General features: G+C 51.7%; 1 protein-coding gene across 4 annotated transcripts; it reads right to left on the bottom strand.

Annotated features, from left to right (window-relative positions):
* Positions 1-9,813: 9,813 nt before the first annotated feature.
* IRX6 (iroquois homeobox 6) lies at positions 9,814-16,703 on the bottom strand. 4 transcript variants are annotated; one of them, XM_049864105.1, is made up of 7 exons: positions 16,521-16,703; positions 15,349-16,116; positions 14,125-14,382; positions 13,335-13,444; positions 12,834-13,141; positions 11,223-11,831; positions 9,814-10,268 (listed from the first exon to the last, which is right to left on the bottom strand). In XM_049864105.1, exons 2-7 carry the CDS (start codon positions 15,391-15,393, stop codon positions 10,261-10,263), a joined length of 1,338 nt encoding a protein of 445 aa, XP_049720062.1. In that variant the 5' UTR covers positions 15,394-16,116; positions 16,521-16,703; the 3' UTR covers positions 9,814-10,260. The 4 variants fall into 4 exon arrangements, with proteins under 4 accessions (XP_049720062.1, XP_049720061.1, XP_049720063.1 ...); XM_049864104.1 differs by having other exon boundaries at positions 15,349-16,703; XM_049864106.1 differs by having other exon boundaries at positions 9,814-10,265; positions 15,349-16,703.
* Between the last annotated feature and the right edge of the window lie 1,175 nt (positions 16,704-17,878).

The raw sequence follows: 17,878 nt of genomic DNA, 5'->3' as shown, positions 1-17,878 counted from the left end.
CCGTTGCTCTGCCCAGCTTCACAGATGGGGCCTAAACACTAACCACCAGAGAAACAAAGAAATTATTAAGCAGGAAGTGAGACCAAGAACCAACCAGTTTCAGAAATAGAAGTCGGAGTCCGACTAGGAGGTATGAGATTAATGATCAAGGACTAGACAAGATGGCAGACTCTAGGGGAGTGGCTCTTTGCTGACAGAATTGGAACTTTACAGTGAGGTGACACATGAGATGCTGGGGACTGCAGTCTACATTATAATCATAAAAGGGACATGGCTTGCAAGCTGAGGCTGTTTGCCACTTCTCTGGGGAGCCCAGCTGTGGTTGAGCAGTTAATACAATAACGGGAAAAAAAAGTCTCTTGCCATTGAGTTGATTTCAACTCATGGCGGCCCCATGTGTGTCAGAGTAGAACTGTGCTCCAAAGGGTTTTCAATGGCTGACTTTTTAGAAGTAGATCGTCAGGTCTTTTTCCAAGGTGCTTCTGGGTGGACTTGAACCTCCAAAGTTTTGGTTAGCAGCTAAGCATGTCAATCATTTGCAGCAGTCAGGAACTCCAAAGACAGTCATAGCCAGCTGTCATTGAGCAGATGTGTGCCAGTCCCTGACCTGAGCACTCAACACTTATTGACTTATTTACTCCTCACCATCACCCATGAACTAAAGCTTAGTCTCATCTCTATTTTACTTATGAAGAAGCTGAGGCTCAGAGAGATTAAGGAACTTGTCCACCATCACCCCCTTAGTAAGTGGTAGTGCCGAAATTTTTACCGGGCTTGGTCTGGCTCCTACGTCCACATTCTTAGTCAGGATATCAAGCTGCTTCTCGACCAGCTGAGCGTATTGTGGTGGCCACATAGTAAAGGAAGTCAGAAATTGTGGCGAGTAATAAAAAAAAGTTTCCTTTTCAAAAACACTTATTTAAAAACATAAAAGTGAGTTGATTTAAAGAAAAACATCAAGGAAAAAATAGTACCAGTTTGGTTATGGCCTAAATATTAAAGGTGAAATGAAAAATGACAAAGCTGGTAAACTCTGAAATGCATATAGCAGGCCTTAGTAAATAGTGGGGCTGTTTGAGGAGCCAAAGGAAATAATGAATTTTCCAGTGTATTAAAAAAAAATCCCCACTGTTAGTCCCAGTAACAGTCCCCATGGTTGGCAGCTACTTTGACCTTGCGTTGCCGGTCAATGTCAATAGCTGTTGTCACCAGTCGAAAGGCCTCCCGTTTGGTACTTAGAGATTCTCTTTCTGCACTTAAAAGGCATCATTAGTACCAAGTGGCTATTAAAGCAGTCTTGCTGTTGGGAATGATTTTCTGAAGCAAATGCAGAGGAAACGTGTTGAGGGTTGAAGTCATTAGCTCTGACCACAGAAGGACTGACCGTGGGCAATTGTGCCATTAATCATGATAAGGGGAAGTGTGAGCAATTCATAAAATCTGCTTGGTGGAGTTTCTCCTTAAATGGACACCCAAGTGGGTGACCCCATGTCTTTGTTCTAGGTAAGTGGACACGTGCAAGCTGTGACATTGACTTGGCATAATGAGTAAGGCAGGCAGGGCTATGGCGGAGGGGGAAAGTGGGGAACACAACAGTGATTCTAGGTCTTGCTAGGGCCTGTAACAAGGGAAACTGGAATATTGTACTAGAAGAAGAGTCGTAGCTAACGTTTTATGTCTTGCTTACCTGGGCCAGGCACAATTCTTATGCTTTATGTATGAACTGTTGAATCCTCCCCACTGTCCTATAAGGTAGGTGCTATTATGATTCCCATTTTAGAGATGAGGAAACTAAGGTCCACAGAGATTACATCACTTGCCTCAGTTTACATAGCTAATAAATGGCAGAGCTGGGATTCAAATCCAGGTAGTTTTGTTTTAGAGGCTGATTCTTTGTTGTTACTAGTTGTCATAGAGTTGGCCCCCGATTCATGGCGACCTCATGTACAACAAAATGAAAGATTGCCCAGTCCTGCACCATCCCCATGATGGGTTGTAGATGGAACCATGTGATCTAAAGGATTTTTACTGGCTGGTTTTCAGACGTAGGTTGCCAGGCCTTTCTTTCTAGTCCATCTTAGTCTAGAAGCTCCCCTGAAAGCTGTTCCACATCATGGCAACAGACAAGCCCCACTGACAGATGGGTGGTGGCTGCACAGGAGGTACGTTGGCTGACTTTTGCCACTTTGTTCTATAGTATGATCACACAGAAGGGATGCGTTCATCCTCCTTCTGCCTCTGCTTGGGGGACAGCATGGGCTTTGGGCCACTCAGACCTGGATTTGAACTTCAATTCTGCCACTTCTTGGATGCTGGACCTTGGACAAGGAACTTCACTTAAGGCTGGGTTTCCTCATTTATAAAGTGGAGAGTTGTGGCAAACATTGAATGCAATTATGTAAAGTGTCAAGCACTTAACACTGCTTGAATAAATGTCACTGTCCTCTTCTTCCACACCAAGGCAATAGATACTGTGATTGCTAGGCCAGGACACTGATGGGGAAGTGTGGGTGGACAGCCGGATGCTTACTCCACCCAGAACCTCCGTGGCTAGGGGCTGGCCAAGACCATGACAGGAAAGCACTCTCTTCCTGTCACCTGCTTCCTAGCTGGCATTGTCCATTTTGGCTTCTTCATTAAAGTCCTATTCTGCATGGTGAATGGGACAGCAAAATCTAGAAGTCCATTCAAAGCTGTGTCTTCACCGGTGATGGCAATTCCAGTGCAAATAGTCATAAATTCCCTGGTACTTCTCCCACTGAGAGGCAGATTCTAATTCCCCTACTCTTGAACCTGGTAAGGTTTTAAGGACTTGCTTGACCAGTGGAATGTAGTGCAAGTGACATTCTGAGACTTCTGAGGATAGGTCAGAAGAAGCCTTGCAGTGTTCACCCTTGGAACACTTGCTCTTACACCTGGCTGCCATGATGTGAGGAACCTCAAGCAGCCTATAGAGAGTGCCGCAGGGGTTAGAACCAGGATCCACCTTGGAAATGGATCCTCCAACTCCAGTTGAACTCCCCTATATAATACCACGTGGAGCAGAAACAAACCATTCTCGTGGAGCCCTGCCTAAATTGCAGTTCATGGGAAAAACAATTGATTGTTGCTGTTTTAAGCCATTCAGCTTGGGGGTGATTATTCCAATGTAATATATGACTGGAACACCAAGAAACACTTTCAGCACACCTCCATGTATACCTACTATCTTCTGTGTGGTGGAATATCCCACCAAGACTCTACCCTATGTGCAAGCAGCTGGGATATGGGATGGGAAGGGCTGTAGGAGGTCTTTCCTGGCTGGATGCTGGTCTTAATGTCCAGGATTGCATCCATCTTTGGGCTATTTCATAAGCCACCTGGTAAAATGTAAATATTAGACCCCATTTTACCATTGGGGAAAACATGAAATGTACAGATTTAAGTCGTAGGTTTCTTCTAGACTTACAGTCTGCCTATACACCCCCTCCCCCCACACCCCTTCTAGAAAGTGCTGGGGCTGGAAACAGAAATATCCTGATTGTAATGTACTGGTTCCCAATCTTAGCTCCATACTGGAATCAATTGAGAGCTTAAAAAAAAAAAAAAAAGATGCTGCCTGAGCCCCACCTCAAGAGATTTTTATTTAATTGCTCTGTTGTGGTACAGCCTGGATACTTACAAACAAACAAACAAAATACCTCTCTGGCTGCTTTTACGTTCCATTTGGGTTGAGAACTACTGCCCTAGACTCATCATCATTACCAACGTTAGCCTCATTGTTCTAGGGCTTTAAAACTTTAAGTAAAGCCAAGCTGGGGTTTGAAGGAAGTCACAGGAAATGAGGGAAGACATGGGTCTCTGATGATCCCATAAGTAATAATCATGCTTTACATTAATATAGATTAATTCACCAAAGAATAGGAAGTGTGCCACTGGTGGTGTGAGATGGTCATGGTGTTAAATAACCCTGAATTTCAGAGGGACCCACATTATTCCCATTTCAAATATCTTCATGTCCTTCTGATTACACAAAAGAAAGGTCTTAGTTGGTGCTAAAAACCAGTTGCATCAAGTCGGCTCTGACCTCATGGTGATGCCCCATGTGTGTCAGAGTAGAACTGTGCTCCACGGGGTTTTCAACAGCTGTGATCTTTCAGAAATGGATCCCAGGCCTTTCTTCAGAGGTGTCTCTGGGTGGACTTGAACCTCCAACCTTCTGTTAACAGTGGAGCATGTTAATTGTGTGCGCCACCAACTCTTGGCGAAAATCACGGAGACAGCTTGCTACTGACCAAAATTCAAGTAAAATTCTTCTAAGTATTTGTCACCACTGCATTCAGGTGAGAAAACTAGGACCGGGATGATGATTCCCCAAACTACTAGGAGAAAGCTGAGTCTCAGAGGATTTGGTGACTTGCCCAAGGATTGAGGTCACTGCCCCTTCTACCCACTAAATTTTAGCGAAGAAGAAGATCACATGCTCTGCTGAAAAGGAGTCTTCTGGCATCTAATCTGGCAGATACCGTTGGACTCTATTTCTCTTGTCCTTATAGTATGCTGACCCCAGTGTAAGGGTGAAACAAGCTCCACTTGGTGGGGGTGGGGAGACGGACAGTACTGAGGAGGGGAGAAAGAATAAATCACAGAGAAGGGTGAGACTTGTTGGCTGGGGAGACAGATCTCAGAAATTGCCTGGAGGAAGAATTTAGTTCAAAAAAGAAAAGAACTTTCTAAAGCCAGGGCTGCAACTGGCTGGGTCAGGAGACAACGACAGTTCCTACCCTGCAACATCTTTGATTTGCTGAAGACATTGTCTCACCTTCCTGGCAGTGATGTCACTAGGGTTGGTGTCACCCAATGTGGTAACTCATGGCATCACACACTCCCCCATGGACCTCCTCCTGTGCTAGACCATACAGAAGCCTTAGTAATATATTTGTACTAATGTTTTCATAAATTATAATTCCCGTATATCACTCCTTCTTTCCCTTTAATTGCCACTTCACTCTCAAAAAAATTATTGGTATAGGTTCACAAAGAATAATTACCACAATGTTGTAGGTAAAACACCAGAATTTTTGACAAAATCAGACTATAAAACACTCACAGCAACAGAAACAACAGCCTGTGCTCACAGCATGTGAGCAAGAAACCACGTGATTCAAAGCCTTATTGTAATTGAGTAACAATGACAGCTCTGATAGGATCCCATTACAAGGTTCAAAAAGGAAATTACAATAGAGTTTTAGCCTTGTAGGTATACTGATACATGTAAGCCAGGCTTACAAAAAATACTCTTGTTGTAACTAACTACAGAAATATTTTTATAAAAAATAATAGATTTCTGCTGAAACACTGAACAAAATTTTTATAGACAGTCGTTTTGGTGTCACCTCTTCAGACACTGTCACCTGGTGTGGTCCCCATACCCCATCCTTGGATCCTTCTAGTGATGCCACTGCTTCTTGGTTTGGGCTTTTCCCCACATGTTCATATTTGGGGACAGAATTCTGTTGCACATGGAGGTACCAAAACCCAAAACCAAACCCGTTGCTGCCAAGTCCTTTCTGACTCATGGAGACCCCATGTGTTACAGAGTAGTGCTACTCCACAGGGTTTTCTTGGTTGCAATCTTTACAGAAGCAGATTGCCAGGCCTTTCTTCTGTGGCACTGCTGGGTATATTTGAACTGGCAACCTTGAGTTTAGTAGCTGAGAGCAAACCATCTGCACCACCCAGGGGCCTTATTGAGGTACAGGGACCTCCTAAGATGCTTCCAATCTGGAATTCTAAATTTTTCCCATACATCTGGGAGAGGCAAATCAGTCTCCTTCACCTCCAATCACAACAACCTTTTGAGCTTCAGGATGAAAAAAAAAAAAAAAAAAAAAACCCTGAATCGGATGAGGAGATTGAATGTGAATCCAGATTAAATCCTAGAGAAAATGTCTGCACCTGTTACTGAGACCTGATTGACTCTTGGTCAACAGCAAGTGTCCCCACTCCCTCCCACTCAGGGTGGGCTTAGGGTGTGGTCACTTGAGGGTCAGCTGCCACTACGCAAGTTTGAGGGTCTTAAGTTTGGTGCCCATTAGACCACCTGGGAGTGCTGGTAAGAGGCAGATCGGTCAATCCACCCCCTCCCCAGCATGATTTTTTAGTTATGAGCTGATTGAGATCCATGGGCTACATTTTGCCTTACACTGACCAGGGGGTGGGAGGTGGGGTTTGGGGTGGTGGAGGTGGAGGTGGGGTGTGGGACGGGTCTCAGATAGCCATGTCCTAGAGAAATATGGGCAATAGGAAAGGCTGTGGGTGCTCCACAAGGACGTGGGGTGAGTCTTGGCTGTCTCAGAAGTATTTTCCCATTGGACATTCCTGAGGAGGAAGGGCGGCAGCCCGGGGTTCCAGAGGGATGAGAGAACAGATTCGTAGACCTTTAGAATCTCAGAAACATAGGTTTCTTATTATCAGTGGGATAAAAGAATCTTAAAATAATAGAAGGCATTAGCAGTAGAGCTGAGTAGTTAAGAATCGGTCATGCTCAAAGTTTGACTTGTTTACTTGTTCGCTGGATAGCTGGCATCGAGTTACTTAATGTCTCTGAGCCTCTGTTTCCTCATTCATTATACGGGTATAACCCAGTATACTAGTAAGTAAATACAAGGCTTTCTAGGATTGTTGGGGTTGCCAAGAGTCAAAATCTACTGCTGTGACATATAAATGAGTTGGTGCATTTAAAGGACATGACATTAAGCCTGGCACATGGTGCAGTCTCCAGAAGTCTTTATAAACAGAGTCACAGAATCTTAGAGTTAGCAAATATCCTGGCGATCACTAGTGACTCTTAGCAGAAGAGGGCTCAGTATAGGGAGGTGGCACAGGCTATGCAATGGCTCCCCTTGTTCAGCTTCCCCTCCCCTCCAGAAGCCCGGACACCTGGTTGCTCCCCAGCCAAGGGCACAGGTACTTTACCCATTGAGGGAGTTTTGAAGTCCAGCTCCTCCAGACTCTCCAAGCCTGAGTGTGCCAATATTCTGCTTTTATGGACACACGCTTTGAAAGCTCGGAGTCCAGCTGTCTGTGGGCAACAGCAGACTTGGCCAAGAAGAGCAGGGCTGCAACCTCCCTCCCCTTGCTCTGGTTTTTAATCAAAACAGTATTCGAAATATGATTCTGGGAGATTATATTGGGAGATTTGCTGAAGGCCCTCAGTGGGGGCGGAGATGATGGGAACAGATTGCCGCTGGGGGCCCAGGGCTGGGATAATCGCAGGCTCAGACGTGCCATTCTCAGGCCCTTCCCCTGTACCCTCAGAGCTCCACCATCAGCCTTGGAGCAGACACAGAGAACCAGAGATGGAGAACTAGATCATCCCTTATTTCAGAACTGGGGTAACTAAGGTCCAGAGAAGGGAAGGGCTTGCCCCTAGGCACATAACCAGGTAGCAATGGAGCTAAGATGATGAAGTAAGCCTGGGATTCCTGGCTACTCTTTTCAGCCCTTCTCACATTCCACTGTCTCCAGTCAACTAGGCCCAGATCTGTGGGACAACCTGGGCTGCAGGCTTCACTCTGGGCTGGGAGAGGTGGGGATAGCCTAGGCCTTCCAGTGCAGAGATGGTTCCTGGAGCTGGAAAGACAACCTCCTGAGGTCCTGCGTGTTACGATGAGCAGACCCAGGTGGGCCCTTTCCCTAAGGTTCACTGTTCCTACAGGAGGCTGAATGGCTAGATGCAGGTCAGTCTGCCTTCCCTCCCCTGTCTCTGCAACCTAGCCCCTGTCCAGCCACGATCTTGGGCTTAAGTCGATCCTTTTTCCTCTCTCAGCCTCAGTTTTCCATCTGTACCAACGGGATGCTAAGTGCTCTTGCCCCACTCAGGGCTGGACTAGCTGGAACAGCACCCCCAACTTGAGGCCATAGGAACTCTGCCTACACAGCCTCTGGAGGGGTCTGCCTTGCCCCCCAGCAGGGGACGGAGTTGAGGGCGACTTGAAAGAAACCTCCAGCTAATGCTCTTTATTACAAGCGTTAATCCCGCAAAGCCGACTGGAAATAATGTTTATCTTTTCGAAGTTTAATTTCCGAGACCCTAAGCCTCGGGTCAGTGAGGGCTACCGGAGGGTCCCCTGGGAGGGTAAGGGTGGGAGCAGCTGTTGCCAGGAGGAAGGGAGGGAGAAGAACATGGTGAATCGCAGAGGGGCATTGGGGCCCTCTCAGCCATGGATTCTATGTGACCCTGAGCCAGTCCCCTGCTGTCCCATTTGGCCTGTTCCCTCCTCTGAGGGAGAGGTTTGTGGTTTTGTAATTTATGATCTCTAAAGCCCCTTGGGAAGGAGCCCTGGTGGCGAAGTGGTTAGGCGTTAGGTGGTTCAAACCCACCAGCCTCTCTGTGGGAGAAAGATGTGGCAGTCAGCTTCCATAAAGATCACAGCCCTGGAAACCCTCTGTCCTATGGGTCACTATGAGTCAGAATCGGTTGGATGCAATGTGTTTTTTTTTGTTGTTGTTGTTTGTTTTCTTTTTTAAAAGCCCCTTCAGACTCAGATACTTCTATGGAAAAGAAGATGGGGTGGAGCTGGGTTTGTGTACAGGCTGCTGCCTCTGTTCCCACCTCCCACTGCTCCCTCCCTCTGGCCTCGCTCTCCCCTCCCATCCTCTTTCCTTACTCCCCCACCGCCACCGCCACCGCCACCGCCACCGCCACCCCCACCCCCACCCCCACCCCCACCCCCACCCCCACCCCCACCCCCACCCCCACCCCCAGCCTCCAAGGGTCTTAAAATTTCCTCCTGAGGAGGTGAATCTTTCTGCTCCAGACTTCAGTGAGTGGTCATCTGACACCCGCGCTGGTCTGAAAGGCAGTCACCAAGTCAGGCTTGGCCAGGTGGGGCAGAAGCCCAGCCATGGAGATACAGCTCCCCAAGAATCGAGCTCCTAGGCGCACACCCCAGCTGCCGACCATCAGCCCCAGGAGCTCCATTCTTCCACATGACCCCTGGTTTGCGCCCCTCCTTCCCGACTGGCAGAAGGCTAAAATGGAAGCCACTAGGCCCAGGACACTAAGGCCCAGGACACTAACTTAGGCAGCCCCTAGAGCCCGCGCTTCTTTGGGAATCTTTAACTCTCAGTCAAAAGGGAGCATCCCTGCTCCCTCCTGCCACTGCTGACAAGCAGGACAAAACCCCTTACTGACCTTGACTGGCTTGTACAGAAGTGTTTGGTAGCACTTTTGATTAAACACAAAGACTAGAGTCCCCTCTTCCCTCATCCTGACCCAGCAAGCTACCCTGACGGCTTGTCATCACCTCCAACATGAGGAGCACTGTGCACCAAGGCGTGCCAAGGGATGGCCAAAATGATCTCTCTCGCCTCCACCCCCGCCATAAATTTACAACCCAAGTACAAACCAGGAAACAATGCAGCTTCCAGTCAAATATTGTGACCCCTCTCCCAACCTCCATTCCCACAACTGCCAACCCCCACCTCCAGTGCACATGAACCAGAAGGCATATCAGCTTGGCCAGGCCTGTTGGTGGCGCAGCTTTGGGGCACCTAAACTGCAGTGTTCCCTTGTTGGTGGCACAGAGGTTAAAGAGCTTGGCTGCTAACCAGGTCTCCAGTTCCAATTCGCAAGGCGCTCCTTGGAAACCCTATAGGGCAGTTCTACTCTGTCCCACAGGATCGCTTGAGTCAGAATTGACTCACAAGAGTCTGGGTTTGGTTTTGGTTTGTGGACTGTCCCCAGAACTGCTGGCAGGCCGTATGCCACCGCACCCCCACCTCTCCAAACGCCCTGGACACAGATGGGCCACACAGAGCGTGTTCCGTTGGATTACTTTTAAGGACACAAAGGGTTGGGGGGAAGAAGACACACGTGGTCCTTGGACGCCAGGTCAGTCAGAAGCCGTGAGGTTAGGGAGTAGGGCTGGTGGCGCGAGGGGCGGGGCTGAGTGAGCAGGAGAGGGAGCTGCTTCAGGCCCTAATTCAAGGGGAGGGAGGGAGACTTGGTTTGATCCGTGTGCAGGGCAGGCTGTCCCCATGTGACCTTCCCCAAATTGCCCTGTCACCTCTGTCGGATATGATATGGTGCACATCCGCTGTCCCCTGCTCTGCATGCTAGGACCACAACTAGCAGGGTTTCTGTGTGTCTGTCCCTCTTTTAGGTGAGGTGAGAGCCCCTGGTCCTTGGCGAGGTCCGACAGCTTCTTAGTGTAGAGATGAGCTCGAGAAGGGGGCTCCTTGCCAAGAGTCTTCCCGCAAATCGCAGCCCTGGCGCTAACCTGCTGAGAGAGGAAAGGTTGATTAAAATCCGAAGGCCACTCTGTGAGGATTCTTAGGAAATCAGAGGTCAGCTGTGTCTCTTCCTAACGGGAGCAAAGGTCTAGAGGCAATTTCCTTACCAGAGGGAACATTTGCACGCCGTTATGTGTGAATTCAAGAAAACAGTGTAACCCAGTTTTCTAAGTTGGCAGTTAATCCTGAGAGAGATTACTGCAAGGAACAGAGTCTGACCTGAATTGCTCAAGGCTGCCTGACACTTGGATAAAGTTTGTTTGGGGGCTGAGAGTCCCTTTCACCAGGATCTTAAAAAAAAGAGTGAAAAACCCAGCTAGGGGCTGGGGACACTGATTGACAGTCACTTCCTGCTTGGAGGAGAGCTCTTGCTGGTAAGTGCTCTCTGGGGACAGCACCAGCCCTGAGCTTCCAAGTACGTTGGGTGCAGGGACCTGTCTATACTCCTTACGGGTTTTAGTGGGGTGCTGCAAAGTGCACTTAAACCCAGTGTAGGTGCCTGGCCCTCCCACTCAGACTTCTCAGGAAGTCCTGGTACCTGCCTAACCCTAACAAACTTTTGGGACAAGCTGGGCTCCTCTGAGGAGTAGGCTGGGGACAACGGGCACCAGGAGTGGCAGGGTGGTGTCCTCCTGGTGCATTTTGCACAACATTGGATCAAGAGCCCAGAGACCTAGCTTGTCTATGTCCTCGGAGACGTTCTAAGTGACCCTAGGTAAGTTACTGTCCTGCTCAGGGCTTATCATTACTTAGCTTTTAGATGAGAGGGCACCGAAACTTTGATCTCTAGCTTGCTTTTCAAGGAGTGCTATAGAACAATTCCCTGCCAGGAAAGAGGCCACAGGCCTGAACTTGGGCGTGCTGGAGAGGCAGAGAGAGTGCACGACTGGCGGGCAGGGCAATGGGCGAGAGTCTTTTGGAGAGCGCGGTTGGGAGCCCACTACCTTCTGCTCCGGACTGGTACTGGCACTGCACCGCGGGCTCCCTCCGCTGCAGGCAGGGCGCACAGTTCAGCGCTAGCCCCTGCAGGGCAAACGTGGGGTTTCCAAAGGCTTTGGCTATGCGGGAAGACTCGTCGCACAAGGAGTCTCTAGGGACCACAGGTCGCCCGCCCGAGCCTCTCAGCTGTCCGGGAAGCAAGTGGCAATCAGGACTTTGTGGCCTGGGCCGGGTTGGAAGTGCACCTTCGACGGCGCTGGCGGCCGCGGTGTGCGCCAGAGACCAGATGCGCGGTTTCTCACTGCATGCGTAGTGCATGGTCAGCGTGGGGCCCTCGGGCTCCGTCCCGAGGAAGTCAGCCTCTCCGAGCCCGGGAGGCTCATTGAAGGAGAAGTGGGGAGCCGCCAGGCCGCACTCCCTGCGCTCCAGCCGGCCCTCTCGAGATGCCACGCACTGCGCCGGCAGCAGCTGCGCGCCCTTATGGAACTCCGCCAGCCTGTCAGCATCTGTGGCCACTGCCTCCTCTTCCTCGGCCTCCTCCTCTTCCTCCTCTTCCTCCAGGTCTTCCAGATCACTCAGCCGGAGCCCCCGGGCCTCGTGGTTAGCAGCAACGTCTGCAGGAAATCAAGAAAGAGTGAGAAAAGCCCCAGGCCCCAAGGGAAATCCGTGGGAGTGCCGATCCCTGAGAAGCTTTTAGCAAGACGCGCCCAGCGCTGAGGAAATTCTCGGTGTAATTCACGAGGCCTACAACCCCATCCGTTACACTTGCTCCAGGGAAAAGAATTCCTGCCCCTATCCCTGTCCCCATCCCTTCCCTGACTCCTCTCCTGAGCAGCTCTAGACCTGAGACTTGGATCTCGGTTTCTCAACTGTATTTAAAAAAAAAAAAAAGAGAGAGAGGGAGGGGAGTAGTTTTTACCCAACTTATGCGTCCAGGGGGTGCCTGGTGTTATATTATTTAATTCAGCAGATATTTACTGAGTGCCAATCATATGCCAGATGTCATTTAGGCACTTACGTACTAGGTATTTAGAAAATACAGCAGCGCAGCTTGAGTCCTAAAGGGGGTAGACAGACTCGGAGTCTGTTAACTTGCTCATGGCGATAGTATGACAGAGGAAATAAAACAGGCTATTATGATGGAGAATAACTGGGAAGCCATTTTGGCTTGGGTGGCCAGGGAAAACCTTTCCAAGGTGACAGGGTGAAGTTGAAGCCAGCCCAGCCAGGGATTCCAGGCAAGAGGTTAGGGCACAGACAAAGGCCCTGAGGCATACAGAGGATGCAAATGCCCGGGTAGAGCAAAAAGCCAAAACCAAACCCACTGCTGTCTAGTCAATTCGGACTCATAGCCAGCATTAGGACAGAGTAGACTGCCCCATAGGGTTTCCAAGGCTGTAGATCTTTAGCGAAGCAAACTCGCTACATCTTTTCCCGCAGAACTCCTGGTAGGTTTGAACCGCTGACCTTTTGGTTAGCAGCCGAAGGCTTTAACCACTGCGCCACCAGGGAACGCATTCCAGAAAGGCTACCCCGGAGGGCGGCTGCGAAAGACAAATTGAACTGCTTGCTGGCTCGTAGAACTTTTAGGGTGGGATGGTGGACAATTTCGGTACCTTTGGTGTCGCTGTTTAGGCAGCCCAGTGGTTCCTCCACTCCACCTTCCGCCTTCCTCTCCTCCCCGCCTTTGTTCTTGGGTGCCCACGTCATCTTATTTTCCTTTTTGAGGCGCCGGCGAGCGTTGGCGAACCAGGTAGACACCTGGGTGAGGGTCATCTTGGTAATGATGGCCAGCATGATCTTCTCGCCCTTGGTGGGATAGGGGTTCTTGCGGTGCTCATTGAGCCAGGCCTTGAGGGTGCTAGTGGTTTCTCGCGTGGCGTTCTTCCGGCGCCCGGCTCCGCTCAGCTCCACAGCGCCGTAACTGGGGGAGGCGGGGAGAACCCGGTTCACAGTTCTGGGGCTGGGAATCTGGGGCTGCAGGCAAGGGACAGTCTGTGCCCTGCAGTGTTCTCTCTTTCCCCCTTCCCCCGTGTTCTGCCCTGATCCTCCCCACACCTAGGTAAGGGAGGGGGAGGAACGTGTGGTGCCAGCAGCTAACGCGCCCCACACCTTACCGATCATATTGGTACTGCCCCAGAGTGGGCTCGTAAGGATAATAGGCTCCTGATTGGGCCAGGCCGGATGTAAAGCTCCCTGTAGCCTCCTTAAATTCATACTGTGGATTCTGGTGGGGGAGAAAAAGAGAATTTCGGATTACATTTGGGGAGGAGGTGGGGCAGAGCAGCTGCTCAGGGGTCAAATCTAGTTTAAATCTCGGTACCACCACCCACATTGGTTGTGCTACCTTGGGCACGGCTGTTTGACCACTCAGTGCCTCAGTTTCCCCTTTGGTAAAATGGGGATAACAACAGTGCCTTTATGCTGTCAAAGGACACCGGTGGTAGGGGCTTGGCAGAATCTCCGGTGCAGAATCAGCCGCAGTTAAATATTAGCTGCTGTTATTCCTGTGACCTGGCGGGATCCCTTCTTGCTCTCTTTCCCCCCTTGAGCCCGTCCAGAGCTATTCCCTGACCCTTAGTATGTTTGTAACGTTGAGTAAAGTATTGGAACCCCTCTGCACCTCAATTTGCTCATCTGTAAACTGAGAAGAGTGGTATCTGCCTTGCCCGCCTCACAGGATTAAGAGAAGTATGTTTTCTAAACAGCATAGTGTCCTGCAAACTGTAAAGTGCTATAAAGATCTTTTTTTTCCTCCCCTTACACATCTTAACCATTTCCTATATATATAGGAGCTGTGTGTCCCTTCTAGATTTCCCTGACTATGTCACTGGATATCTGAGGCTGGTGCCCCCAGGCCGGGTGTGCTCTGATCCGCAGCCCCAGGCCACACCCCCACGTACTCACCAGCGCCCGGTACAGCGCAGGCGGCTCGGGGCCGTAGGGCAGATAGCCGGGGTAGCTCTGAGCGGCCGCGGCGGCCGCATAGGGGGATCCATAGATGCCCAAGGCCGCGCCCAGCTCTGGCCGCGCGCTGCCCAGCAGCCGACTGTTGTAGGACGCGCAGCAGAGAGCTGCCGCCGGGGTGGAGCCTGAGGCCACGTTCGGGACCGAGCGCGGGGCGGACTCACAGCAAGTGGCGCTGGGACTGGCAGACACCAGAAACTAGGAGGCAAGAGAGGGGACACCGGAGGTCAGGGACCCGCGCCTACAGCTGTTGAGAGCCAGTGGCATGGGTGGAACTACCGAGTCGCTCCTTCGTTCAACTAACTAAATGGCACCGTGTGCTGAGCGTTCAGCTAGGTGTTGGGACCGGAATTATCCGAAGGCACAGTTTATCCAAGCTGCCCTTATAGACTCCAGAGTCCCAGGGGGAAATGTTTCGAAACCCAAATTAGAGACTCCAAACCCCGCCCGTTTCTTGCCCCACCCCAGGATCCTACAAGGGAAGGGCTAGAGCTTGGCCTTGGGACCATCATCACGCTCTCACTCCTCCCGTTTTATCGATAGAGGATCTCGGACCAGAGAGTGTGCGAGGCTTGTTCAAGATCACATAGCAAATCAGAGGCAGAGCTGGGACTGGATCCCACGAAAATATACCCCCACTCTGGGGAGAGACTGGAGAACAGTGGCAGATGTCCCTAAAATTTCCCAGGAGCCCGTGTCTCTGCACAGCACCCACCCTGGCTTGGAAAATCCAGGCAACCAGAGGCAGAGCACTTGGACTGGGCGTGGAAGGGGGAGGATCAGGGCAGAGGCCAACAAATGAACAACATCCACAACAAAAATTGGTGAGGTGGATAGCTCTCTGTACTGGAAGTTTTCTTCCGATTTTCCCGAACACATATACAAGGAAGGGGGCCAACTGGAGATGCCTGAGAGCCTACCCGCCGCCCTAAGCCCGGGTGTGAAGGTGACCATGTTTCGGATCACAGCACGATTTTCCAGCATGCATTCTGGGAGCATAATGGTCCAAGCCAGGGCTTGGGGATGTCGTAGGGGGCGGTGGTCCCTGCTGCCTCTGAGTGCTCCGGAGGCACGTGTGAGAGGCGGGCGCTCAGAGGGCAAGCGCGCTCGGTGTGCACCCCCTTCACCCAGTCTAATCCCATTCCCCATGGAGGTGCCTCTTACCTGCGAAGCGCCGCCGTATGGGTGTCCGAAATGTGGGAAGGACATGGTGGCAGTCCCTGGCCCGCCTCCCTCTTCCTTTCGGAGTTTCCGCCACGGTCCCACGGTTCGGCGCCCTCGGCTGTGCAGCGCCTCGGTTCCTTACACGGCCGCCGGTGCACAGAGCCGGGTCTTCCGCCCTCTTGGCGCGGCTGGAGGCAGAGCGGCGGGCAGCCAGGCTGCCAAGCCCTGCGCTCCGGAAGGCCACCCTCCGGCCCGCGGCGTCCGGAAGACAGAGGGGCCCATGGATGGGCAGGGGAAGGAAGAGGGTGCGGGTTTCCAACAGCGCGCGGTGGCGAGGCGAGCTGAGGAGCGGCGCGGGGCTGTGCGCCTTCCGAGGTGTCCCAGTCCAAGGTGGCCAGAGGCTCAATGTGACGTCACGGTAATCCCGGGTCGCCAGGCAGGACCCCGGGCCTTGGGGCCCCGGGCCACTAAAAGTGCCAAGCTCAGTCAGTCCGCGCGCGCGCGCGTTTTCACCCCCTCTCGCACTTGTTCTGGGAGGTTTGGAGGTTGTGTTGCTGGTGAGGAACGTCAAAGGCCCTGACTGACCCTTTCGGCTCGGTGTTGTATCCTACGCGGTTTCGCCTCAAGCACGCGCGCGCACACACTTACAGTCTCTTCTCTCCAAATTACCCGGGAGAAGTAGCAGGAACGCCTCCTTCTGCGCAGGCCACGAGCGCTGAGCGCTCACCTCCTCCCATGCGGCTCTGTGGAGGAGAGAGGCAACCCGGGCTGCAAGGGAGGAGAGAAGAATACAAAAGTAGAGACAAGAGAAAAGAGAGCAGAAAAGTGGGGGAGAAAGGCAAGAGGGAGAAGGAGGGGAGAGGAGAGACATGTGGAGTCTAAGTTAACAGAGGCGCGCAGGGGAGGGGGAACTGAGGTGGGCAAAGGCTGGGCGGAGGCTGAACTCTGGCAGGTGGAGGAAAGCGGCGACTCAAGGGAGAAGATTCCAGCCCAGCTCCCCCGCCCGTGCGCTGCAGGGAAGTTTGTTCTCGTCGTAAGCCTAGCGCTCGTTTGGGCAGCGCCGGGCAGCGTCGATGGGCCCCACAGGCTCAGCCGTCTTTGTCCTCGGGGATCTGGCTCTTCGCCTCAGCCTCCCAGGACTCGGGCTAGATTCCAGCTCTCCAAGCACTGACCTTTGCCCGGGCCTTGACTCTGGGACTTGTTTGCAGCCTCCTGACCCTAGTATAGGCCAAATAGCGCCTCCTCGAGGCCGAAGTTCAGGTCTCCTAGAACATGGCCTGAAAGTGCGCCTAGTCTGACCCCGGACATCTGCAGGCCCCAGACTGAGACACCTGGGCATCTCCCCCTAAGGCAAGGCTTCCTGCCTCACGCAAGCAGCAGACTCTGTCTGCCGGAGCGGGGGAGCCGGAAGAAGGCGCCTGGGCCCGGCTGCAGCCTGTGCGCTCCGCTGGGGGTGGCGCTGGCGAGCTGTGGTGGAGCGCGCCAGGAGGGCCGCCCATTCCCTGCGCTCGGGCCGGGCTCTAGGCTGGGCCCAGCGTTCTGACACCAACCTCCCAACCCCATCTCAGGGATCCTCAAAAGGACACTGATAGGAGGCGGAGCTCATTAGTGCCCGGGAGGGGGCTATGTCCTCTAGGCCTGACCCCAGGGACCAGCGGACGCCAGCTTCGGAGCAGTATAGACCCTCCACACCCGGAGGCGCAACCCCCAGGCCTGGAGCCTCCTAAGGGCCTCCGACCTGAGTCGTGTGGGGGCGAAAAGGGGAGGCTGGTCTGGAGAGGGTGCGGCCAGATCCAGGTGGAACCCAGACTTGCAGGTTCCAAGCATTACCGTTTATAAAACGCTCTTCCAGGCTCTTGCTGCAGGCTCCCAGAGTCATGGGGACAGGTTCAAGGGCCCAGTTTTATATTCTAGTTGAAACGCAAGAATGTATTGCCCAGAGGATAGGAACAACGGGGCCTCTGCCCTGGGTTCTCGCGAGGCCAGGAGGAAGCCCAGATACCCGGGCAAGCTCTGGGGTCCTGGCCCCGGGTTTGCTTTGGGCACCTTGCAGAGGCTACTGGTGGGCCCAGAACGCTGTCACTTCTTCAGAAGGCCATCTCCGGCTTTTTTCCCCTTCTTTTTTTTTTTTTTTTTTTTTGTCTGCACAATGCGCCAGGAGCTTAAAGAAGCCGCAGACCACAGACTCTGCCGCCTAAGAGATTATTGACTCTAGGACACACTCCATTCTAAATTCTAACAAACGCAGCACGGTTTCCTGGCTGCTGCTGCTGCTGCTGAGTGCCGTTCCCTTGAAGAAACCTTGCGTTCAACCCGGGAAACTCCTAGTTAGAAAAAGAATTATTGGCATCTCTAGATTGATTTAGTGATAAAAATTTACTGCAATAGATAGATCCCTTGATTTTTCAAAATGCACTTTGGGGCCATTCACACATTTGCAGCTTGGATACAGCTAAGCTTTTTTTATTATTATTTAAGTGAGAACTGAAGAGTATTCATTAAATTAGTCCCTTGGGGAAGATTACTGCTA

Source organism: Elephas maximus, chromosome 21, assembly GCF_024166365.1.
Source record: "Elephas maximus indicus isolate mEleMax1 chromosome 21, mEleMax1 primary haplotype, whole genome shotgun sequence".
NCBI classification, from domain to species: Eukaryota; Metazoa; Chordata; class Mammalia; order Proboscidea; family Elephantidae; genus Elephas; species Elephas maximus.
The sequence above is the reverse complement of the archived record's forward strand: the minus strand, read 5'-3'. Positions and strand labels throughout refer to the sequence as shown.

What these genes read in the sequence shown, in the direction of transcription:
- IRX6 (XM_049864104.1), bottom strand. Translation starts at nt 15,393, where the DNA reads ATGTCCTTCCCACATTTCGGACACCCATACGGCGGCGCTTCGCAG. An exon ending in CATACGGCGGCGCTTCGCAG is followed by an intron (nt 14,383 to 15,348) that starts GTAAGAGGCACC and finishes CTTGCCTCCTAG; the next exon opens with TTTCTGGTGTCTGCCAGTCC. An exon ending in CTGCGCTGTACCGGGCGCTG is followed by an intron (nt 13,445 to 14,124) that starts GTGAGTACGTGG and finishes CTCCCCCACCAG; the next exon opens with AATCCACAGTATGAATTTAA.